Source organism: Electrona antarctica (assembly GCF_951216825.1).
Source record: "Electrona antarctica genome assembly, chromosome: 2".
NCBI lineage: Eukaryota > Metazoa > Chordata > Actinopteri > Myctophiformes > Myctophidae > Electrona > Electrona antarctica.
The window spans coordinates 50,438,608-50,465,678 of NC_136807.1; the positions used below are offsets into that span (position 1 = coordinate 50,438,608).

The 27,071-nt window shown below is 44.2% G+C and overlaps 1 protein-coding gene across 1 annotated transcript in view; it reads right to left on the reverse strand.

Moving 5' to 3' along the window:
* Positions 1-2,726: 2,726 nt before the first annotated feature.
* LOC306933968 (protein NLRC3-like) overlaps positions 2,727-27,071 on the reverse strand; it is a gene marked incomplete at its 3' end in the record, with an annotated part of 78,561 nt that continues 54,216 nt past the window's right edge. Inside the window, exons 4-8 of the mRNA XM_079516356.1 lie at positions 23,491-23,678; positions 19,075-20,875; positions 16,766-16,894; positions 8,396-8,457; positions 2,727-3,271 (exon numbers count right to left, since the gene is read on the reverse strand). Of these exons, the coding sequence (XP_079372482.1) occupies positions 2,727-3,271; positions 8,396-8,457; positions 16,766-16,894; positions 19,075-20,875; positions 23,491-23,678 (2,725 nt within the window). The remainder of the gene's footprint in view (positions 3,272-8,395; positions 8,458-16,765; positions 16,895-19,074; positions 20,876-23,490; positions 23,679-27,071) is intronic.

Sequence of the window (27,071 nt, forward strand, 5' to 3'; positions counted from 1 at the left end):
TTTAGTCGACTAAAACTAGACTAACTCTAAGACATTCCAGGTGACTAAAATGTTACTAAAACTAAAATAGAAATTTGCTGCCAAAAACACTCGTTGACTGTCCTGTGTCTAGGATAACTCACCTGTACTGATTGGTCGACTAGGATAACTCACCTGTAGTGATTGGTTGACTAGGATAACTGACCTGTACTGATTGGTCGACTAGGATAACTCACCTGTACTGATTGGTTGACTAGAATAACTCACCTGTACTGATTGGTCGACTGCTCTGTGTGCACACTGGGTTCAAAAGAGCTCTGAAAGACACAACAAAGCAGACAGGAAACGATCAGTGTCTTTCCTGGTGTTCAGTCAGTGTGATTATTGTGCAGAGCAGAGGGTTCTGTATTCACTATGTCCACTAGAGGGTTGTGTACTCACTATGTCCACTAGAGGGTTGTGTACTCACTATGTCCACTAGAGGGTTCTGTACTCACTATGTCCACTAGAGGGTTCTGTACTCACTATGTCCACTAGAGGGTTCTGTACTCACTATGTTGGAATGATGGAGCTCATCAGAGTGGAGTCTAGAGAGACACACACACACACACACACACACACACACACACACACACACACACACACACACACACACACACACACACACACACACACACACACACACAATCAATAATAGATTCCAATGTTAACTTTGAGTGACATAATGCTAAACAGGTGTGTTTGTGTGTGTGTGTGTGTGTGTGTGTGTGTGTGGGGGGGGGTCCTCAGTTCAAATATGATTATTTTGGGGGTCCTCAGTTAAAATATGATTATTTTGGGGGGTCCTCAGTTCAAATATGATTATTTTGGGGGTCCCCAGTTCAAATATGATTATTGCGGGGGTCCTCAATTCAAATATGATTATTTCGGGGGTCCTCAGTTCAAATACAAATCACACTGTGGAGACTTTAAGACATTCTGCCCCCTGGTGGAGACTTTAAGACATTCTGCCCCCTGGTGGAGACTTTAAGACATTCTTCCCCCTGGTCGTTGGACTCTAACACTTCACCCGACAGTGACGAACTTCTCTATTACATTGTAATTGTATTGAGTCTTAATTTAGTCGACTAAGACTAGACTAAATAATGTGTGTGTGTGTGTGTGTGTGTGTGTGTGTGTGTGTGTGTGTGTGTGTGTGTGTGTGTGTGTGTGTGTGTGTGTGTGTGTGTGTGTGTGTGTGTGTGTGTGTGTGTGTGTGTGTGTGTGTGTGTGTGTGTGTGTGTGTGTGTGTGTGTGTGTCCATTATACTTACTTCTCACACAGACACACTGAGGAGGAGGAGTTTAACCCAAACCCAGCATAGAGAAGTCCAAAATGTGTACAAAATCTTGTGAAAATAGCCGATCTACAAGATGCGACGCATTGTGAGCTTGTAGATCAGCTATTTTCAGCAAGTGTAAAAACTGTCATTACGACAGCCTGAAGGCCCGCCAAAATACACTTTAGTCGACTGAAATCTTATGACATTTAGTCGACTAAAACTAGACTAACTCTAAGACATTCCAGGTGACTAAAATGTTACTAAAACTAAAATAGAAATTTGCTGCCAAAAACACTCGTTGACTGTCCTGTGTCTAGGATAACTCACCTGTACTGATTGGTCGACTAGGATAACTCACCTGTAGTGATTGGTTGACTAGGATAACTGACCTGTACTGATTGGTCGACTAGGATAACTCACCTGTACTGATTGGTTGACTAGAATAACTCACCTGTACTGATTGGTCGACTGCTCTGTGTGCACACTGGGTTCAAAAGAGCTCTGAAAGACACAACAAAGCAGACAGGAAACGATCAGTGTCTTTCCTGGTGTTCAGTCAGTGTGATTATTGTGCAGAGCAGAGGGTTCTGTATTCACTATGTCCACTAGAGGGTTGTGTACTCACTATGTCCACTAGAGGGTTGTGTACTCACTATGTCCACTAGAGGGTTCTGTACTCACTATGTCCACTAGAGGGTTCTGTACTCACTATGTCCACTAGAGGGTTCTGTACTCACTATGTTGGAATGATGGAGCTCATCAGAGTGGAGTCTAGAGAGACACACACACACACATTGAGTGACATAATGCTAAACAGGTGTGTTTGTGTGTGTGTGTGTGTGTGTGTGTGTGTGTGTGTGGGGGTCCTCAGTTCAAATATGATTATTTTGGGGGTCCTCAGTTAAAATATGATTATTTTGGGGGGTCCTCAGTTCAAATATGATTATTTTGGGGGTCCCCAGTTCAAATATGATTATTGCGGGGGTCCTCAATTCAAATATGATTATTTCGGGGGTCCTCAGTTCAAATACAAATCACACTGTGGAGACTTTAAGACATTCTGCCCCCTGGTGGAGACTTTAAGACATTCTGCCCCCTGGTGGAGACTTTAAGACATTCTTCCCCCTGGTCGTTGGACTCTAACACTTCACCCGACAGTGACGAACTTCTCTATTACATTGTAATTGTATTGAGTCTTAATTTAGTCGACTAAGACTAGACTAAATAATGTGTGTGTGTGTGTGTGTGTGTGTGTGTGTGTGTGTGTGTGTGTGTGTGTGTGTGTGTGTGTGTGTGTGTGTGTGTGTGTGTGTGTGTGTGTGTGTGTGTGTGTGTGTGTGTGTGTGTGTGTGTGTGTGTGTGTGTGTGTGTGTGTGTGTGTGTGTGTGTGTGTGTGTGTGTGTGTGTGTGTGTGTGTCCATTATACTTACTTCTCACACAGACACACTGAGGAGGAGGAGTTTAACCCAGCATAGAGAGGTCCAGTGGGCGTGGTCTGGAAGGTGTACAGGTGTCTCAGTGAGTCAGAGCACACTGTGTAGAAGGACAGAGTCCCAGCGGGACGGTCCACATACACTGATACTCTGTTGGAGCCTCTAGAGGCAAGGACAGGGAGGACAGTCTGCTGTCCTTTGTGTCTGACATAGTAACTGGAACCATACCCACCATCACAGTCCAGACTCCAGGACTTGCCATTGTTTCCAAACCAACAGTCATCACCAGCTCCTTTCCTGCTGATTGTTCCGTCAGCCACTGCTATACGAACCCATCCACTGCACTCTACCTCCCAGGAAGAGCGTCCAGTCACACTCTGTGAACTCAGAACCTGATCCCAGACATCAAACCTGTCGGGGTGATCAGGAGGACGCTGACCCCCTGACCTCTGTGACCTCCCTGTGACCTTCCTGTTGTCCTCAGACAGAGAGAGGTCACAGTGTGCTGTGTTTGTGTCCAGTGTGAGACGCTGGAAATCTGATGAGAAAACAACACAGTAAACATTAAATGCAACATTCACACCAACCACCAGGGGGCAGAATGTCTCCCACAGTGTGATTTTATTTGAACTGAGGACCCCTAAAATAATCATATTTGAACTGAGGACCCCCAAAATAATCATTTGAACTGAGGACCCCCAAAATAATCCAGTTTGAACTGGGGACCCCAACATTGACAAGCACTTGGAATTGTAGGCATTACATTTAGTTTGAGGCATTGTGAGCTTGTAGATCTGCTATTTTCACAATATTTTCCACTTTCTTACACTATTTGACATTTTTGGCCAATTTGGCCACCTGGGGACCCCCCACAATCATCTGGGGACCCCACAATCATCTGGGGACCCCCCACAATCATCTACTTTCGGTACTTTAAGTACATAATTTATACCAATAAATACTGTTGTACTTTTACTGAAGTAAATGTTGAATTCCAGACTTGTACTGTAACAGAGTATTTCTATATTGCAGTACAAGTTGTCAACGTGGTGAGACTCGACGCCTTGAAATCTCAGATCTGTAGTTTTATGAGCGGTGCCTCCTCTCCATTACACAGCTATGTACCTGTCTGTCTCTCTGTGTACCTGTCTGTCTCTCTGTGTACCTGTCTGTCTCTCTCTGTGTACCTGTCTGTCTCTCTGTGTACCTGCCTGTCTCTCTGTGTACGTGTCTGTCTCTCTGTGTACCTGTCTGTCTCTATGTGTACCTGTCTGTCTCTCTGTTTACCTGTCTGTCTCTCTGTGTACTGTACCTGTCTGTCAATCTGTCTACCTGTCTGTCTCTCTGTGTACCTGTCTGTCTCTCTGTGTACCTGTCTGTCTCTATGTGTACCTGTGTACCTGTCTGTCTCTCTGTGTACTGTACCTGTCTGTCTCTCTGTGTACCTGTCTGTCTCTCTGTGTACTGCACCTGTCTGTCTCTCTGTGTACCTGTCTGTCTCTCTGTGTACCTGTCTGTCTCTCTGTGTACCTGTCTGTCTCTCTGTGTACCTGTATGTCTCTATGTGAACCTGTCTGTCTCTCTGTGTACCTGTCTGTCTCTATGTGAACCTGTCTGTCTCTCTGTGTACGTGTCTGTCTCTCTGTCCGAGCACGGAAAGTTGCAACAAGGTAACTCTCTCATTTCTCGACCGTTTCGGATGTGGGAAGGCTCGCCAGAACTGGGCCGGCCCCCTGGGCGCGTTCCTGGGGGTCTGGATGTTCTGGGGACCTCCCGGGGACCCCCGCGCTTTAACACACGGTAACTAACTATTTGTTTTCCCCAAAATAATCAAAGTACAGCATAGAGCACAGTACCCTACAATACAGTACAGAGCACAGTGCAATACAGTAACTATAACAATAAATGTATAGTTGCACCGCTCAGTTCACACATGTGTGATGCATTGTTCTCTCTGCATGCTTTGTGACGTCGTGTCAGAGTGAATACACTGTTAAGGGAAACACTGCACTGTCCAACATGGACACAGCCCAAGTCTACTCACTTGCAGTTCTCCAGGACTGAATCATTCACCACGTTGAGGCTCAGGTCCAACTCTCTTAGGGAGGGATTAGACCTTACAGCTGAGGCCAGAGCTGTGTACCTGTCTGTCTCTCTGTGTACCTGTCTGTCTCTCTGTGTACCTGTCTGTCTCTCTGTGAACCTGTCTCATCACCTGAATCATCAGATTCAAATGACTCCACCCTCCTCCTCTGTGCATCATCATCCTCCTCACTCTCAACCTCCCCATCCTCTTCAACTATGGTGCAGGTATCACAAAACGCATGCCCTTTGCCATTTTACTGGGAGATCATCCTGTGTATGTGTACGTCCTCATCACTCTGCTCAAGGCAGAGACCCCAGACACAGTGTGTGATGATGAGTGCCATCAACAAGCACTATACAAGGGGAGTGAGCTAGGAGTAGCCTGGCTAATAAGCCAGACTAATATCACACAACACTGTCGCGGTATATCAGTCTGGGCTGGCTCCACTTGGATTTCATTTCCCGGGGGGCGGGTTCAAACATTTTCTCTTTGACGCAATTGGTCAGAGCTACTGTCAGTCAAAAGTCTCAAGCATTGAACGTCACTGTACCAAAGCCCGCCCATATTGCATACCGTGTCCCGATTGGTCCGACCTGTTCTCGATTGTAGGAAAGAGGCGTGCTACTGAGCCTCGCCAGACCGAAATCCGCTGGTAGGCAACTTTTTTTTGCCAACGGCTGATTCGGTCTGGTTTATTAACCAGGCTAAGCTAGGAGAGCACTGGAGGATGATGCTGATCTCAAGAATCACATCAGCAACCTTTTCTCCCAATTGGAGGTCAGTGCACTGGCAGACTACTGGAGGGACTTCCTGTCCATGCCATATGTGCTAATGTAAAATGTGCATTCAGTCCATATCTGCAACTGGGAAGAGTCAGCTCTTTGCGTGCTATGCAGCCGTGGATGGTAGCATACGACAACAATAAGAATGGGAGGTGGCTGCCTGACTTCTGGGCGATGCTGACAGCTCTTCCTGCTGAACAGGTTGCCTTCCTTCTACGAACTTCACTCAGTCCATCACAGGTCCAACCCCTATTCCAACATGGCCTAGGACATGTGGATTTGAATGTACAATGAACAAGGGCAGAAAAATTAAGTCAGGCTGGCTCTCCATCCTCCAAAATGAAAAGCAGTTGCTGGTGCACCTCAGAAATGTGACCCACATAAGAGTGGCTCACAACACTCTTGCCACCCGAAAAGAAGCCAAGAGGAAGCACACGGAAAGTGCCCCGAAACGGATGCGAGAAGATGAGCAGTGTGTGCAGAACCTGATTACATGCATGGATGAGTTTGACTCATTCCTGTTTCCACCCGGGTTGCGCATGCAGATCCGACACAACAAAGGTTCGATATAAGGAAATCACCCGTCGTTCCCGACATGCGTTGGTCTGACATGCGTTGCACCGTGCTTGCGGTTAGGGTTAGGGGTTTGGTTTAGGTTGTCGGCCTAATGACAGTCGGACCAATAGTCTGTCGGAATTAAAGCCTGTACCCTCGCACCCTACAGTCAGCCATGCCTGCCTCTGATTGTTTAGTTTAGTTTATTCCGATCAATTCAACAGTGTAACATAAATCATTACCTAAAATATTCACATTCTCTCATAGTTGATCGAAAAGGCATAGGCTGAAGCTCAAAGCTTACTGATGAGTTCATTGTGGACTTTAAATCAGCCCGTTCTGCAGGAGAGGATAAGTTGAACATCTTGCAGGACCGAGTGTTCAGTAAGAATAAATCTCTCCATGCACCTGTCAGTTTGAGCAAACAGTTGACATTTTCCACCATGCATGCGTAGAGAAGATCGGTGAGGAACTCAAGGCAAGAGCTGCTGAAATGGAAAGAAGTGCTCTCAAAGCAGTGATCAACCTGGTTGAACACAGTCAACTTGTCAAGCTCCCAGAGTTGTTGAGGAATGTGTGGCCCTCTTATTCAACCCCAATGGAACATACAGGAAGACACAGAAGAGCAAGCTCATACAGAAGCTCTCTCTCCAAACTATGGGCATGTCTCCTCGACATGGGCATGATTTGGAGGATGGCAACTCCATGCAGCGGAAGATCGGCAGACACAAGAACGCAGCCCATACAAGTGGTTGGACTATGTCCACAAAGTGTCGTCCATCATCCTTGCCCACCATTGTGATGCTCACTGTATCATCTGTGTGAATGACTCATACGATGCAACATATATACTCAACTAAAGATGATGAGCGAGACCTGCGTGTACATGGTAAGGCACATCTTACCAACACGTACATGAAATTGAATGACACCTTCCCCTCTGTCAAGGCATTCAAAACACTACTGTGTAGTGTCAGTAACAATAAGTGGTTGCAAAAATGAATATGCAGCTACCTCACAGACCTGGCAGAGAATGTGAATGCAGCGATTGTCAATAATATAGACAATCGCTGCATTCACATTCTCTGCCAGGTCTGTGAGGTACTGTAGCTGCACATTGCATCAGCTTGTCAACAACAACAACCAATGGAAGACTACAGCATTGAACAGTCTGAAGCCGACACCATCCTCTTCACCGGTTATGCAGGCTGTCTATGGCAAAGGAAAATCATCAGTGTATGACAAGGTGGCAAAGAGCTCTATGGCACAGCAGCAGCTCTCATGGTGTGGAGATAGCCTTGACCTTGAGAAGGAGGTAGAACAAGTGTTCTTTGCATATACCAGACAGATGATGTATGGAGACAAGAAGCTTGTGCTGCCAAGTAAAAGACAACGATGAAAAAATAATGTATCCGACTCCCTCCAGATGCACTTTATGCCGAGCTGGAGGCTCAGGTCTGACAATCAGGCTACTATATGGATACAATCAGGCTACTATATGCCAACTACTTGGTATTCATTTTCGGCTATGGCGCCGGGCGCCATTTTGAATTTGGCCCTCTAGCAAAAAATGCCGGGATGTTTGCGAGGGACCTGGGGGCAAAATCTTTTATAAAGGGTCCATAGAGGTCAAATCAATCATCAAAACATCCTTGCCAGAGGATGGTCACAGAACCTTACTACGTGACTCTACTATGGGGACCTCCCGGGGACCCCCACGCTGTAACACACGGTAACTAACTATTTTTTTCCCAAAAATAATCAAAGTACAGCATAGAGCACAGTACCCTACAATACAATACAGAGCACAGTGCAATACAGTAAATATAACAATAAATGTATAGTTGCACCGCTCAGTTCACACATGTGTGATTTATATTTCCAGTTGTCTTGTATGTTGTTAAATGGAGCGTGGAACGATGCCAATGATCGACACGGGAGATCACTTGTGACTTTCAAACCAAAACGAGATCCACCTGTGATCTGCACACATCACGGCTCTGCACCACCTTTCATGCATCGCACGTCAGAACTGAACTTATGCCAATATAGACGAAATACATGTTGTTTACGACCAGGTTAGTGAATGAGGCCCATTGTTTCTGTCAAACCACATGACCTCATCTTAATGGTGTTAAGGACCAGGCCAAGAGCAGAGAATAGAGAGCACAAGAGTTTTCAGGACATCAACCAAGTATACAACAGTGTGATGTTGACACAGACAGACAGGTATACTCACGTTTTGTAATGAGTTGACTCAGTTGAGGATTAGTGAGCCAATCTTCTCCTCCATGTTTCACTCTGTAGGAAGTAGAACAACAATGCATCAATGTCTAACTGTCTAACTCAACTTCTCCACTAGCTGACTGTTCGGTTATTTGGCGATGTTGTGCCCGGCTCCGACCAGCCCATGCAGTAGGCAGAGTTAAAGGACTAACACGCACAGTTGAACTAAATGCTCCCAATGATAGCTTATATTTGATGAACTCAAACGTGCATTTTATAGGGTTTTTATTAATTCATATTAATTAAACACTTACAATCATACATTTACACGTTCTGTTCACACTTCCCCTAACTTCCCCCAACACAAGATGACAGTATCCCGGATTCTGGATTACAGTCCTATTGGTACAGTTCTATCCTGACTCTGTCGGTAGGAATTCTAGCTATCATTTGAACACTCTAAGACTCCCAGATCATGGTAAGCTTAGCTTGTCATGGATGGCTCTCAGACTTAGTTACACATTAAGTGATTAAGTGTAATTATGTGGTTTTAATTCTACCTTATCGTTAATCAGATGGTAATTGATCAACGATGGGGAGACAAGAACACAGATGACATTTGGTTACCATCTAAACATCATATTACATCAATTATTAATAATGTACAATTATATACCGCATAATACATTATAGCATATCATTTATAGCAGATACATACCGCTGGTCTCTGCCTAGACATGTTCACGTTCGATGGTATTGGGTGAATCTAACTCACTTTGTGCCATACAGCATATAGTCAATGCAGCCTTCTGACTGATCCCACCTCCATATTAACACTTTCAGCCAATCAGATCCCACAGACCATCCAGCCAGCACCTCTGGCTGCTGTGGCCAGCTCCTATTACAATCCCTGTAATGCCCAACTAAACTGTTTAGACTATTACAGGTATTTATCATTTAGCCTTTTTACCAACCCAATATATTGGTAGGTTATTAGAACACATTTAAACAATTGAAGAGGAATTAAAGATTGGTTACTTCATCCCCCATTTTCCATGTTCTATTTGTGTGAGTTGACACTGCCCTGAGAGGTCCCATAAACTATTAGACCCTTCACAGCTGGAATGCGGGCCAACAGCCAACCCCCCAGCAAGGAAGTGGCCTGGCATTTACGACCTCTTAGGCTCTCCTTAACTCACCAATTGCTGTAATTCTCTCTTCTTAGGGAACACACCTAGACACCATAATCTATATATATTTTCTTCCCCAATATCTGAGAATACATCTCGCACACCCATAATTAACCAAACACCCCTCACGTTTCAGTTATGAAAATTGATATGGTTATTCATTTTCCATAAACTGAAAGATTATTTTTGATATTAATTTTTTTCGGAAATATTATTTTTTGATATTTGGGCGTATGCCATTTTTAGTAATTTCGGAACCTGTTAAATAATACTGGATCCACATACTGAAGTTATAACATTATACAACTTTGAAAAACACATTAAAATAAAACACAACCCATTAACTGCATAAATCAATAAACAATGAAAATAATAAAAGGTTTACATGCGTCGATATTGTGGACATTTTTTGTAATTATCCCAACGCACCCTTAAGTATTAAATTCAGTTACAGCTAATCAAACTTATGTATACTTGTAATAATGTGAGACAGTGCATCTCCACTTTTGTAGGAGAATTGCTGTTTCTGTCATGTCAGTTAGGGGTTACCTAACTGACATGAACTTTTGGTCACCTCTGTCCGTTTAATCTTATGGCTGTTTGCCCGGACAAAGCTTCAGACTTATCTAAACAACCCCCTTGTTTTGAGGAGGAAGAAGACAGTTATTTTCCACACAAGACTGGTTCCTTATCTTTAAGAAAACATTCTTCCCGTGCTCCCCCACCTCTGCAAACGACTCTTTTGGTTGCAGAATGGGCCCAGTTGGTAGACACAAGTTTAAACAATGCAGTTTATTACCCCTGGTTGTTTCCAACAAAAGCAACCCAATTGAAAATTGCAAATCCTTGCAACATTTTAACCACATTATGTGTCTTTCACACATGCAGTCTTTGTGCTTGTGTGTGTGTGAGTTTGTGCGTGCGCGCACACGCGCTCACGCACAAAACCCACTTGCACTTTGATAGACAGTGTTCCCCCCTCCCAATCGAAGGAAACATAATCATTTTACCAGCATTCTTTCACATTTGTCCATTGTCCATAAGGACTTAATTGGCACAAATTAAATCCACTTATCTGCTACTCGTTGTCTAGTACAGATATAATGAACCCACATACATCATCACATTTAATATGCACAGATAGACACACATCTCGTGTGTGAGTGTGTGTGTGCGTGCGCGTGCGTGTGTGTGTGTGTGTGTGTGCCGTGTGACTTCTTGTTGTCACTGAAGCCCCAATTGTTCCCTGCTGTAGGAAAAACAAATGGGTAGAGAAGCATTTCACATGCTACTCTTTCTGACCCAGTTCTGATCTCGCTGGCATGAAAGCGCTCACCCACTCCCATCTTTTTCCTTTTCTAGGATCTAAAAGGACAGGAGCCATTGTGGCCTTCTTTTCAGCCGCTTTACACACTCGACACAACAAATGTGTCGACACTGCGGTTTTCTGTACCAGACTGGACTTTGCCATTCCTGGTTTGCCACCCTTCACGGGGGCAATCTTCGGGTGACCCCTCACGAAAGTCACCCCAGGGTGCTTCTCTGGCTCGCCTGGACCCCTCACGAAAGTCACCCCAGGGTGCTTGGCGTGTGTGTCATGCACCTCCCCCACCGCCTCTTGAACGCGTGGACTGGCACCAGTAATGCCACAAATCACGCTCGGCGTTTCTGTGGTGAGAAGGATCGACGACCCGTCGGCCTTGCCCACAACGTCTGCGGGCATGGCTCTGATGATGAACGGTGAGGCGTAGGCAGCCTCCTCCTCCGGAAGGCCGCCCGCCTGTTCCGCTCCCGTTGACAGCTCTGCCTCTGCTGTCGGTTCTGCTTGTCCAACGTCGATGTTCGGCCATTCCTCCTCTGTCGAAGGCTGCGGAAACGTCGTGTGGTTCTCGTCGGTTCCCTCAGCTCTGCCCGCAGCCGCTCTTGGCCTGCTACGGTGCTGACTGAGGGCTTGTCCTTTCGTGGGTTCGTTGCCCACGGTAGAGGGCTCTGGCTTCCCTGCATGGATACTGCAGGAAGCACCAGGCTGTGCCTCCGTTGTGACAGGCTCTATCTGCTCCCAGCCCGGATGACTGGTAGCCCTGTCTCTTCGCCCCTCTGGGGCTGTCCCGGTCCCCGCTGGCACCGTCTCCGCTCCGCCCGTCTCTGCGCTGGCGAAAGGGTCCGTGATGTCACATCTCGTGACTTCTGGTGCTGCGTCTGCGGGCTGGATGCCCCTCTCCTCTGGGGCTCCTATGTTCCTGCTCTCTGCAGGACACTCACAGAGGCCTGCTGTGACGACACCTCTGGCTACCCTGTCATTCTCCTGACAGATAGCAGCCCTGATCACACGGTATCTTTCACTGTTGTACTGTTTAACATATAAATTCAGTAATTCATTTTCTATGTGTGCGAGTCTATCTTCGTTTTGTTCCTGAAGGAATATCTCGTAATCTGATGACGCGTCTATCACATTGTCCATCGCCCTGTCCAGCTCAGCAAAACTTTCAGTTATCTCACTGGATGAACCCCTGTCCATACAAAGATCCACCCTATAGGTTGTGCTATCAAACATAGCTTGAGCCTGTGAGCTCTGTAACTGTAGCCCATTTAAAGAAGCCATTTTTCCACCCCCTCTGTCCCTCCCTTTAACAAACAGTACAGGAACTAATTGGACTGGGTTAGTGGTTTAGTTGACTTCACAAATCATTCATTCACTCAAGTAAATGGTTAGTTTTTTGCCCAGCTTTAATTAGCGGACTCCGACAGAAGCCCATACTTCCTTGTTACTACCTTCACCAAATAAACCTTTTTATACTATAACCTTTTTATATTATATAGATTATATATAATATAAGTATATAGATTTATATTGGCCGTGGGCGGTCAAACTCTATAGCCTTCCGTTAAACCTGGATTACAGGTTTTGCTAGATGCGTCACGCAACAGTTATTATAGACACGCCCTTCCTTTATGCGCACTTCAAAGCACGCTTTCAGCGTTAAACATTATTGACTGGTAAGATTATTACATCGCCTTTAATGCTGAGTTTAGAACCCTATTTTGTTCTGTTCTAAACATTTATCACCGCTATTAATTACTACTTTGGTAGATTATACCGCATGACAGTAATTACCAGTCCCCCTGTCACTCCAGTGACACATTGGGACATTTGCATGACAGAAAGAGGAATTTCCCCCCCCCTCTCACATGCACTAAATTGCTGTTCTCCTTGGTGCGGTCTCAGCACCCAGAAGGAAACACTTTTATTGTGGTTACTATAAAAAGCACCTCTCTTGGTTTAAACGACCGGTGTCTTATCCGGTCTCAATTAAACTTTATGTTTGGTTACAAATAGTCTTTAATAATCAGTTTCCTAAACTGACCGTCGATTAGAACTTTGCCCTATCGAACAATGACTCCCAAACCATTAGTTAAACCCGCAGTCACTTTTTGTGGCTCACGGTTTTAACTGTCCGTTTCAGCAGATGGCCCCATAACCACACAAAACGGTTTAACGGTGTCGCATTTATTAGTAGCACAAATCAAACGGCATGCCGTCACGGCAGCATTTATAGTTTGATTTAATCCTATGGATACTAACAACTGCGGCCTCGCATTCACGTGCGCTGCTATCAACGCACGGCTTGAAGTTCAGTTGAATAACGTCACACCAGAAAAACCACAATCAAACGGGGTGCCGTCTTTCGGCCCCAATTCTGTCTGATTTAATCCTGTGGTTATCAGTGTGGCACGATTCAACTCTGTGTGCTGGTCCCAACACACAGTAATTTATCTTTGTTATATTGTGGTCACTTTAGTGACTATACACCGATCTACGCTGTTTAATTTAACAGCACGGCAACTGAATAAAGTCAAACCGTCTCAGTTGAACTATATTCTGAATTACAACAACTTTAAATTGCAGACCCCTTTAGTGACTGCTATTTAAAGCCCTTTACAACGCGGTAGCAATTTAAACTGTAATATGTCAAACGGTTTCGGTTCAGACTATATTATCTCTTAAATATGCCCGGGCGCGTGTATAGCTGCACGCTGATCCCAGCGGCACTTTCTTTCTGTTCAAACCAGGCTCTTTAGTGGCTCTATTTCGCACGGCGGCGAATTAACTTTCGCTCGGCGGCGAATTACTATGCACTGATCCCAATGCACAGTACGCCTGCCTTTAAATTGTGGTCACTTTAGTGACCACTAATTTAAAGTTCTTTAAACGCGGTAGCGATTGAAACCATAATATGTCCAAACGATCTCAGTTTAGGCTATATTATGCTTCCAACCGCCCGGCCGTGATCTAAGCTGTGCGCTGAGCGCACGGTACAGATCTTGTTTCAAGTCAAGTCACGTCAGTGACACGCTATGAATTAAACTGTGCGCACGGCTACGCAACGAATTAAACTATTCGCTCCGCGATTTAAACTCCGTACATTAGGCCCTTTAGTGGCCGTACGGTTTCAAACTGTGCACTCTAGTAGCACAGCGCTTTAAACTGGTATATGGTTAACTGTTTAAAGCTAGTCGCTGCACGCAGCGATTTGAAACTAGTAATATGCCTAGATTATAGGCTATATTACGCTTCAAACCCCCAGCAACGATTTAAAACTGTAATATGCCTAGATTATAGGCTATATTACGCTTTAAACCCCCCGCAACGAATTAAAACTGTTCGGTTATTTGGCGATGTTGTGCCCGGCTCCGACCAGCCCATGCAGTAGGCAGAGTTAAAGGACTAACACGCACAGTTGAACTAAATGCTCCCAATGATAGCTTATATTTGATGAACTCAAACGTGCATTTTATAGGGTTTTTATTAATTCATATTAATTAAACACTTACAATCATACATTTACACGTTCTGTTCACACTTCCCCTAACTTCCCCCAACACAAGATGACAGTATCCCGGATTCTGGATTACAGTCCTATTGGTACAGTTCTATCCTGACTCTGTCGGTAGGAATTCTAGCTATCATTTGAACACTCTAAGACTCCCAGATCATGGTAAGCTTAGCTTGTCATGGATGGCTCTCAGACTTAGTTACACATTAAGTGATTAAGTGTAATTATGTGGTTTTAATTCTACCTTATCGTTAATCAGATGGTAATTGATCAACGATGGGGAGACAAGAACACAGATGACATTTGGTTACCATCTAAACATCATATTACATCAATTATTAATAATGTACAATTATATACCGCATAATACATTATAGCATATCATTTATAGCAGATACATACCGCTGGTCTCTGCCTAGACATGTTCACGTTCGATGGTATTGGGTGAATCTAACTCACTTTGTGCCATACAGCATATAGTCAATGCAGCCTTCTGACTGATCCCACCTCCATATTAACACTTTCAGCCAATCAGATCCCACAGACCATCCAGCCAGCACCTCTGGCTGCTGTGGCCAGCTCCTATTACAATCCCTGTAATGCCCAACTAAACTGTTTAGACTATTACAGGTATTTATCATTTAGCCTTTTTACCAACCCAATATATTGGTAGGTTATTAGAACACATTTAAACAATTGAAGAGGAATTAAAGATTGGTTACTTCATCCCCCATTTTCCATGTTCTATTTGTGTGAGTTGACACTGCCCTGAGAGGTCCCATAAACTATTAGACCCTTCACAGCTGGAATGCGGGCCAACAGCCAACCCCCCAGCAAGGAAGTGGCCTGGCATTTACGACCTCTTAGGCTCTCCTTAACTCACCAATTGCTGTAATTCTCTCTTCTTAGGGAACACACCTAGACACCATAATCTATATATATTTTCTTCCCCAATATCTGAGAATACATCTCGCACACCCATAATTAACCAAACACTGACACTACAGTGTTTCACTCTGTAGGAAGTAGAACAACAATGCATCAATGTCTAACTCAACGTCTCCACTAGCTGACACTACAGTGTTTCACTCTGTAGGAAGTAGAACAACAATGCATCAATGTCTAACTGTCTAACTCAACGTCTCCACTAGCTGACACTACAGTGTTTCTCCTATCATTATCTTGGCCCTGCAGCTCATCCAGACATACTCACTGCTGCCCAGTTTGGATCTCATCACCTCTTCAGACTCCATCTTAGCCCGTAGCCCCTCCCCTAGCCTCCAGTGCCGTCTCCAGGCACTAATCAGCAGGGGGGCATACTTTACTCCAAAGGGGGCATTTATTTCTCAACCACCCCCCCCCCCCCCCCCCCCCCCCCCTGCCTATTAACATGCTTGTGATGCTTGAAAAAGGCTACAAGTAGGCTACAATAAGCAGCACCAACAACAAACAAAGAAATACAAATATGATGAGCATTATAATGTCTTCTGCATGCATATATTACCTTGTATTAATTTGAACATGTATATATTTACAATAATCATGAAGAATTTATAGATTTAACATTGGTAAAACATTAAAATATTGCCCCCCCCCCCCCTGTAGAGATGGCACTGCTAGCCTCGATGACCTTACATGCGTATTGCAATCGCCAAATTACGTAATTTAGATAGCATTATGTAGACATAGCACTCGTGCACATAGTGTATATGCATAGTTTAATTGTACAGATATTCTACTGTTAGATTCATAGCTTACTTATGACTATTTCTATGTGTTTGATGTGTTTCCATGTGTTCTTGCTTACTGTAAATCACTCTGATTAAGAGCGTCTGATAAATGCCTACATTGTGACAGATGTTCATTGTTTACGTCTGATATCCTAGAGTTTCTTTGAGGCACTGCATTGTTCTCTCTGCATGCTTTGTGACGTCGTGTCAGAGTGAATACACTGTTAAAGGAGCATTCAGTGATTTGGGTGATTTGGAAAAGAAACCCGGTCCACCCGTTAACAAGATGTGCACATGCACACGCTCTACAGTGGGGGAAGTACAACAGACCAACAGCACATGCACCAAGGCCCGCCCCACTCGATCATGATTGGAGGAAGGCCCCTCTCATCCTGATTGGATGAAGGCTTTGCCACCCAAAGCCCAAACCAAAACTAGGGTTTTTTGACCCCAGGGGTTAACTGGGGACAGGGAGGAACTCCTTATATGGTCAGCACACTTTATAGTAGGGAGGATTATCCAAAAAATAAGAAAAAATAAGTGATATTTGAATTAAGTGAAATCACTGAATATACCTTTAAGGGAAACACTGCACTGTCCAACATGGACACAGCCCAAGTCTACTCACTTGCAGTTCTCCAGGACTGAATCATTCACCACGTTGAGGCTCAGGTCCAACTCTCTTAGGGAGGGATTAGAGTTTACAGCTGAGGCCAGAGCTTCACAGCATCTCTCTGACAGGCCACAGTGAGCCAGTCTGAAACACCAGATGAAAACATACATAAATAAATGAATAAAAGAACACATTTAAATATGCATTATTCCTGGATTTAGAACCTGCTTCCAGCATCTATTAAAGGACTCTCTTGTCCCACTTAGGGTGCCTTCACACCTGGATGCTTTAGTTCAATTAAAACAAACCCTGGCCCCCAAAATAATTATATGTAAACTGGGGACCCCCCCCAAAATCATATTTGAACTGGGGACCCCCAACATAATTATATTTGTACCGGGGACCGCCCAAAATAATAATATTTGAACTTGGGACCCCCCAAAATAATAATATTTGAACTGGGGACCCCCCAACATAATTATATTTGTACCGGGGACCCCCCAAAATAATAATATTTTAACTGGGGACCCCCCCACCCTTAGAAGCACTTGGAATTGTAGCCATTACATTAATGTGAAAATATTGCCAAACTACAAGCTCACAACGCCTCACGGTGAGCTTGCAGATCTGCTATTTTCACAATGTTTGCCTCTTTCTTCTGTAATATTAATATTAATTATTATAATATTATTAAGAAGCTTGATAACTGTGGCGTAGCTACAACGGGTCGCAAGTCGAAAAAAGTCAGAAACTCTGATGAAGTAGCCAAGTGTGGTTTATCTTAAAAAACCCTGACCCAACCCTTTGGTGTGGTTTGGGCTTTAGAAATGTGCAGATAGTCTGTATACTGTATACTGTAACTTATACTGTAACTTCTACTGTTGGTTTGTCTACTATTCAGTGAGAAAACAATGCTGCACATTAAGCTAATCCTCTGGGGACCCCCTTGGGGGTCCAGACCCTCAGTTTGGGAACCACAGACCTAGACTAATATAATGATAATTGATTGGTACAGTAGGTAGATGCAGACTATTGATTATGTATTCATGCGTACCACGGTAAAGATCGATAACTGTGGCGTAGCTACAAGGGATTGAACGTCGAAAATAGCCGATCTACAAGCTCACAAGTGTTGCGTCCTCGACGCGCTGCGATTCAATTCAGTTCAATATTACTAAAGTGTCAACTCACAACAAGTTGTCTCAAGACACTTTACATGTAGAGCAGAGAAGCAACATAGATCCCACCCTGAGCATTAAGACATTTGGAGACAGTGAGCTTGTAGATCAGCTATTTTCGGTGCGCAACCATGTATGTCAAAGTAGCCTGTACATTTTCCTTAAAGGGATATTACACTTTCAATATCAAGCTTATTAACCCTGAGGCCGATTCTACAAAATGTCTTCTAAATCTGAACATTTCTGAAAAACCTATATTTCTATGTCAGTGGTTCTCAAACTATTTCACATCAAGGACCCAAATAATTATCTGTAATACAAGCTCATAGCGCGGCACTGAGTGCCGTGCTATGAGCTTGTAGCTTGTAAGCATTAAGTATAACATAATGCTTAAAACACCAAAAGGGGTTCCCGCCAAGAATGGACCACAGCATTCATATTATATTCACATAATACAGTACATAATAAAACCGAAGTGATCAAAATAAATGTGGTAAATGTATCTTACTTTAGAACTTCCAGTCTACAGTGTGGGCTCTTCAGTGAAGCACAGAGCAGCTCCTCTAGTCCTGAGTCCTGCAGGTCGTTTTCACTGAGGTCCAATTCTCTCAAATGGGAAGGATTAGAGCTGAGAGCTGAAGACACAACTTCAACGTCTGTCTTACTGAGTTTACAGCCAACAAGTCTGTAAATGCAGATTAAACAAGATATTATAAATACAAAGTATACCTATAGTTCACTGTCATGGAAGTTAACTGAAAACAAATTGATGTAGTTATGAAAAAATAAAATACCAATCTAGATGTATTTAGAGGAGCAGAGTGTGGGATAGACCAGGGGTTCTCAACCTGGGGGTCGCGACCCCTCAGGGGGTTATTAAAAAACAAACATATATTTTTTTCTTTTGTAACTGAATAGCTGGAAAATGGAAATTTAGAGTTTACATACACAGTGCATGCATCAACTTTCCTTAATGATTATATCTGGGTTTCAGTATTTATTTATGATGTATTTTCTATTATTAAAGGACAACTTTAGTAAAAGATGAGTCTGGCCACGAAAGATCACAGGATCTACTGAATGTGAAGGGGGTGACAAACTAGATCCTGTGGGGCCAGATGTAATTTCAATGTGTTAACTACTAACCGAGCCTTTCTGCAGTTCCTCACAGCTGGGACCAGTCCCCTTCGCCCCTGCACTGATGTGTTGTATTTGTTCAGGTCCAACTCCTCCAGAACCTCCTCTGACATCTGCAGCATGACGGCCAGAGCTGCACACTGGCTCTCAGACAGTTTCTCTGTTCTGTTCTCTGACTTCAGGAACTGTTGGATCTCCTGATGTAATGAGTGGTCGTTCATCTCCATCAGACAGTGGAAGATGTTGATACATCTGTCAGGAGAGACATCACCACGAGTTAACATCTCCTTCAGGTTATGGATGGCTTTCCGGATCTCCCCTGGACTGTTCTCTGTCTGACCCAGCAGGCCTCCTAACAGACTCTGGTTGGACTCCAGTGAGAGGCCATGAAGGAAGCGGACAAGTAGGTCCAGGTGGCCATTTTTACTCTTCAGGGATTTTTCCATAGCAGCTTTCAGGAAGTCTGAGAGGGAGCTGTTACTGTTGTATTTATCTCCCAGGAATGTCTTCAGGACCTTCATGTTCTTCTGTGTGAAACAGTGGAACAGGTAGACTGCAGCCAGAAACTCCTGGATGCTCAGATGAACAAAGCTGTAGACCGTTTTCTGGAACAGCACACTCTCTGTTTTGAAGATCTGCGTGCACACTCCTGAGTACAGCGCGGCGTCTTTCACATCAAGACCACACTCTTCCAGGTCTTCTTGGTAGAACATGATGCTACTTTTCTTCAAGTGTTTAAACGCCAGCATGCCCAGCTTCAGAAGAACATCCCAGTCAGTCTCTGTGAGCTGCTGTTGAGTCCCCTTTACTTTTTCTTTCTTGTTCACATCATGAGTCTCGTCATACTTCTGCTTCTTCGTGTTTGTCTGAACCAACAGGAAGTGGCAGCACATCTCAGTCAGGGTTTTGGGCAGCTGTCCTATCGTGGTGTGTGTCCTCAACATGTCCAGCAGAACGGTAGCAATGATCCAACAGAAGAGTGGGATGTAACACATGATGTGGAGGCTCCTCCATGTCTTCAAGTGTGAGAGGACTCTGTCGGCCAGCTTCTCTTCACTGAATCTCTTCCTGAAGTACTTCTCCTTCTGGGGGTCTGTGAACCCTCGCACTTCTGTCACCATGTCAACACATGCAGGAGGGATCCGATTGGCTGCTGCAGGTCTGGTGGTTATCCAGAGGAGGGCCGAGGGGAGCAGATTCCCCTTGATGAGGTTTGTCAACAGAGCATCTACCGATGATGTCACTGTGACATCAGAGATGATTTCATTTTTGTTGAAGTGCAACGGAGACCTGCTTTCATCGAGGCCATCGAAGATGAAGCAAACTTTCCAGGCAGCGAGCTGCTCTGCTGTGACCTTCTTTAACGTTGGGTGGAAATCATGGATCAGGTTGAGAAGACTGTACTGCTCATCTCTGACCAAGTTCAGCTCCCGGAATGAAAAGAGAACCAGGAGATCTATATCTTGATTCTCCAAACCTCTTGCCCAGTCCAGAGCAAACTTGCGCGCAGAGAATGTTTTTCCGATGCCAGCGATGCCATTGGTCAGAACTGTTCTGCCAGGGAACAGGATCTTAAGGATTTTACAGCAGTGGATTGGTTCGTCATGGAAGGTCTTCATGTTGGAAGTTCTCTCAAGCTGTATCACCTCATGTTGGCTATTAACCCCTTCACTCTGTCCCTCTGAGATGTAGAGCTCTGAGTAGGTGCTGGTGAGGGAGGTTCCAGACTCTTCCGTCATGTTGTCTTTCACTTCATCAAGACTGTCCAGACTGACCTTATAATCGTTCAAATCATCCTGCAGACTGACGTCTGAAATGAGAAGAACATTTATGTTTAAAACATTCAGGTTAATTTATAACGTTACATATTTACAGCACACATTACTAATGAATTACCCCCAGAGAATATGCTTTTTGATAAGAAACATTGCCAAAGGTAACAACACAAGATCAGCTGTTTTTGGCCAGTTGTTGAGTTGATAGATGTTTAGCTTCATTATTTGCACTTAGATATAATTGATACAGACAGATAATTTGAACATTTGTGACCAGATTTGACTGAGAGCCTGCCATCGAGCAGCCTCCAGCTTTTCACCAGAGGAGAAAAACTAATATTTTTGTTTAATCCAAAATTAGTTAATAGCACAGGCAGACTCTTCACATACTAGAGCATGTTTGAAATAAGTGTCAGAGCTGAAATTGACATGTAAATATTAAATAAATGCTTAGACATGTAGCTAGGTGTAATGTTAGAGTCCACAGAAGACATTTAAATATGAAATAAATGCTTAAACATGTAGCTAGGTGTAATGTTAGAGTCCACAGAAGACATGTAAATATGAAATAAATGCTTAAACATGTAGCTAGGTGTAATGTTAGAGTCCACAGAAGTGAACCTTTCAAGCCTGTTTTCTCAACTCGCTGTTTCTCTGCAAGACATTACTCTATAAGCCATATCTCCAAAACTGGTGGGTCAAACTGAACAACCAATGTGTCAACTTGAAGCTGTGATTCCCTGCTTTCATATGACATGAAAAAAACTCCAATGGGCCCCAGTCAAATTTGGTCACATTTTGTCTGACTATGGTCCTCATTCACAACGGCGTTTACGCTCATAAAGTGACGTTACGTGAGCGGAGCGTGAGCGGACAGGCATTTACGTGGATTCCCACATTACGTGGGAATTCATGAACTTGAACGTGAACTTGACGGTGACGTGGGTTGGTCGGAAATTCCGCTGAAAGCTGCGCCACCTCTCATGGTCGTGTACGGCTTGCGTAGATGTATTAAGAAGGCTTTAGTCTTCATGCTGAATCAATTAAAAGTCCCCAAACCTCAGATAAAATATGTAGGCAAGGCATGTGTCCCCAACATTGGTCGCACATAAAAAAATGATAGCCTATATATAAAAGCCAAGTATCACTTGTATGCCTAAATGCATGCATTCTAGAGGCAGGTTAGCCTAGAGTCCCATACAGAAACTGCCCCTGTAAGCCCGACACCTTTTTTATTTATTTATTAGGATATTTCTAGCATGCGCTATTGCGCTGCTCACTTGACAGCTTTCTACTCGCAGTGCAACCCGCTGTGAGCTTGTAAATCGGCTCTCGCAGTCTCGCGGACTCGCGCTGCATGTTAAAAAACAAACTCACAATTATAATAAGAACATACACTTATCTGCATTCTGCACTGTACGAATCCAACGTTGTTTAGTGTAGTAATGTCTGCAGTATAGGCCTATTTAAATTGTTTTGTTACGGAGCTCCTTTGAGTCAGTCTGACTGTCGGTGTGAGGGGGGGGGGGAGATTAGCCCTATATAAAAAATAGAAGACCACATTAGCCTATTTGAATGAATGGCATCAGCGTGTTTGAAAGTCGGCCAGTTATATCATAGTTTTAAGCCAGCTCACCTCCACTCGCGCTTGTTCACAAACATGACGGACAGACAGACAAGAAAGGCTGTTGATGATGATTATTATTACCAGTGTAACTCGCTGATCAGCATGTTGACAGAGACTCAGCCAATTAAAGTTTCACGTAGGCCTAAATGCCTTTGCTGCAAGCACCTATCTGCCTCCATTTGCGTCGTGGTATTAATTTATAATAATGTATATTGATCACATGCGGACGCCACACAGAATAGCCAACTCTTACCTGCAGCTGAGGAAACATACAACCGGATGAAATATAGCCTTTAGTCCAAATCCCACAAGAAAATATGTCCTGTGTCCATGCATGTCCGTATATTTGCTTTCCAAATCCGACAGTGCAGGGCAGGGAATCAATCACCGCAGTAGACTAATCAATAATAGGGCCTTTTATCATTGCCGAGTTTTAATATAGCATTTGGTCGTGTGGTGAAGTTGAACAGTACAAATTAACTTCTTTCTCATTATGTGAAAGTAACTGTAACATCAGTTAACTTATTAATTAACGTTCTGACATTTAACAAGGAGTGAAGCAATGCGTGCCAAGTTGGCAAGTTTCGTTCATAATATAATATATACATATAACTCGCGCTGTTTGCTTGAAGATCTGTCCGTGCAGAGACCCGCCTGTCAAAATTAACTGCTCTACAAGCTCATCGCGGCTGTTGTATATAATTTAAAACTTGGGAATCCTCTGTGCAGTCTATGATGACGTATTTCGATATTTCCTGTTGCCTTATATGGTCGTGGATGTTCCATCAAACCAGGCGACACCAGGCGAATCGCTTGGAAAAAATGCGGAAATGATACACTCGCCGATCCGCACAAATGAAGTGATTACACCTGGTTCCCTGAATCACACGGGACTTAACCGTAGCGTGATCGGACGGATTTTCCGCTATCTATACGCATGGCCTTTACGCTTCCGTTACACTCTGGCGTATTTCTCCTTTGTGAATGAGGACCTATGAATTTTCAATGAGTGCAGATTCTTACTTTGTCCAGGTGTGGTTTGACTGGGTGTCTTCAGTCCAGGTGTGGTTTGACTGGGTGTCTTCAGTCCAGGTGTGGTTTGACTGGGTGTCTTCAGTCCAGGTGTGGTTTGACTGGGTGTCTTCAGTCCAGGTGTGGTTTGACTGGGTGTCTTCAGTCCAGGGTTCTGCTCAGTCTCACCACGCCTCTCCCTGTGGACATGATTACAAATTTAGATCCACATTGGAGCCACCTGGTTCCTGTAGATCCCATAATCCATCATTGATTGATTGATTAATTAATACATTTAGTTTGTATATGTGGCTAATAATATTAACCAGATAATGTCAGCTAAACAGTTTTTCTATCCCTAGGCTAGTTGTATAGTGTTATAGTGTATATTGTATAGTGTATATTTTATAGTGTATAGTGTTATAGTGTATATTGTATAGTGTTATAGTGTATATTGTATAGTGTTATAGTGTATATTGTATAGTGTTATAGTGTATATATTTATAGGTGCATTCACATACTTAGCATCAGGAGGTCCAGGCTCATTACTGAAGTCAGGAGGTAGAGGTATAGACGAGTCACTCTTCACAGACACACAGCTGGCTGTTGGAGACTCTGCTCTGTGGACGAGATGTTTGTCAGCTCCCTCCTCCTCTCTCTGCTCACACTGACTCCTCTCTGCTCTGTGGATGAGATGTTTGTCAGCTCCCTCCTCCTCTCTCTCCTCACGGCGACTCATCTCTGCTCTGTATTAAACCTGTCAAGATCACATAAGTCACAATACACCAGACAACAGTCAATGTTTGCTGTATATACACAATGTGCGGACACGCCCGCACAGCGCGCACACACACAAACTGGACCCTGTGGCCTTATTGAACTGTAACTGGACCCTGGGGCCTTATTGAACTGTAACTGGACCCTGGGGCCTTATTGGACTGTAACTGGACCCTGTGGCCTTATTGAACTGTAACTGGACCCTGGGGCCTTATTGAACTGTAACTGGACCCTGGGGCTTTATTGAACTGTAACTGGACCCTGGGGCCTTATTGAACTGTAACTGGACCCTGGGGCTTTATTGAACTGTAACTGGACCCTGGGGCTTTATTGAACTGTAACTGGACCCTGGGGCTTTATTGAACTGTAACTGGACCCTGGGGCTTTATTGAACTGTAACTGGACCCTGTGGCCTTATTGAACTGTAACTGGACCCTGGGGCTTTATTGAACTGTAACTGGACCCTGGGGATTTATTGAACTGTAACTGGACCCTGGGGCCTTATTGAACTGTAACTGGACCCGGGGGCCTTATTGAACTGTAACTGGACCCTGGGGCCTTATTGGACTGTAACTGGACCCTGGGGCCTTATTGCGACTGGAGGTCGCAGTTATTATTAACAGTTAAGTTAATGGACCAATAGGCTTCCATATTCAACCAGTGTTAAATGGACCAATAGGATTCCATATTCAACCAGTGTTAAATGGACCAATAGGCTTCCATATTCAACCAGTGTTAAATGGACCAATAGGATTCCATATTCAACCAGTGTTAAATGGACCAATAGGATTCCATATTCACCCGGGGGAAACAGTTGCTGAGTTGCTGAGGTCCAAGTGGAAAAATCACACCCGTGTGAAGTGAGGGGTGCTGATATATTAACCCATTTTGACCTGGGAACGACAGTTTCCTGAAAAACCCTATGTTTCTATGTTTCTATTTTTCTATGTCAATCGTTCTCAAACATTTTCATGTCAAGGACCCCCAAAAATATATGGAATTGGCCGCTGACCCCCATCTGAAAATATGTAGTTCCAGGGACCCCCTAACCTGACTCCGCCAGATCGGGCAGCAGAGAGTACAAACCCAGTGTACTCTCTGCTGCCCCATCTGGCGGAGTCAGGTTAGGGGACCCCCCCCCCCCCCAGAAGCAAAGATTTGAGTTAAAAACGTTCTGCTCTGAAAAAATAAATATTCAAAGATCTGTGACACATTTTCACGATTTTTCTAAAAATAGCAGATCGGTGCCGCGCTACGAGCTTGTAGATCTGCTATTTTTCAATTGCTAAAGTAGAACATTACGCTTAAAACACCAAAAGGGGTTCCCGCCCAGAATGGGTTAAAGTCTAAACTCATGTTGATGGAATGGTGGTGTAAAACAAACAAACAAAGAGGAGGGGAGAGAGAGAGAGAGAGAGAGAGAGAGAGAGAGAGAGAGAGAGAGAGAGAGAGAGAGAGAGAGAGAGAGAGAGAGAGAGAGAGAGAGAGAGAGAGAGAGAGAGAGAGAGAGAGAGAGAGAGAGAGAGAGAGAGAGAGAGAGAGAGAGAGAGAGAGAGAGAGAGAGAGAGAGGGAGGGAGGGAGGGAGGGAGGGAGGGGAGGGAGGGAGGGAGGGAGGGAGGGAGGAGGAGGGGAGAGAGAGAGGAGGATGGGGAGGGGCGATTAATTGATGGCTTGTTTTTTAGTAAAGTTAAATGTTGGTAGTTTAACTAGTTGTAGTTTGCATTATAGGCTTGTTCCCTAATGTTGTTTAAACCTGTGATTCTGATCAAACATTGTCATGATGAAGGACCCCCATGTATTTGTGCACACAGACCCCCATCTGAAGAATGTTCTGGGCCAGGTTTTTGAGTGGTGCAACCACTCCAAGGAACAGCAATGTCCCTATGGGACTATGTCCCAATGTTTAGAGTACCAGTAGGGGAAAAGTGGCGCTGTTGTGCCATAAACGGAGAGAGAGATATTGTTGCACTGTTGCCTGCTAATTACAGAGAGAGAGAGGGAGAGGGGAAGAGGGAGAGAGGGCTATTTAGCTTATTTCTCTCAAACAATCTGGCAACACCTACCTCTCGCCTCCAGCTGTTATACAGCCGTGTAACAACCGGTGTTGCCAGATTGTATGAGAGAAATAAGCAATCAGGTCTATGAAAAGAAGCAACTCCACAAATGAGCTGTTATTACTTAATATTTATATACGAAGACTATACATCGGCAGCTAATTGAGAATAGCAGATCTACAAGCTCACAATGTGTCGCTGTGAGCTTCTAGATCAGATGTTTTCCAAAATAGTTTTTGTTTTATAAAAAAAATAAAAAAAAAAAACTGGCACAAAATATTTTTCTGATGGGGGTCCGTGTGCACAAATACATGGGGGTCCTTCATCATGACAATGTTTGAGCAGAATCACAGGTTTAAACAACATTAGGGAATAAGCCTTGTTGACAGGCTGAGTGTACCAGGACAAAAACTGTCCCCCTTGTAGGTTCAAGCTTGGTTGGTCACTCCCTCTGTCAGTTGAAATTGCCTTGTCGGGTTCCCCTCTACCGTTACAGCGGAAAATTCAGGAATATGTTGTGGTGCAGTCAAATCCCAGGGCAATACCGCGGCTCGCCGATAAGGCCCAGGAAATGTACTGTTCAGTTCAGTGAGAGAGCACCACTCTCTCCCTGCTACACGGCTCGCATAGAGAGAGGAGCAGCCCCTTCTCACAGGAAAAACGGCAAGAGTTCCCAGCGACTCGCCTGAGGAGACTACTTGCTGCTACTTCCCGGGGGTAGCCTGCTGATTCACTGTCCACTGATCACTTGTCCAGCATAC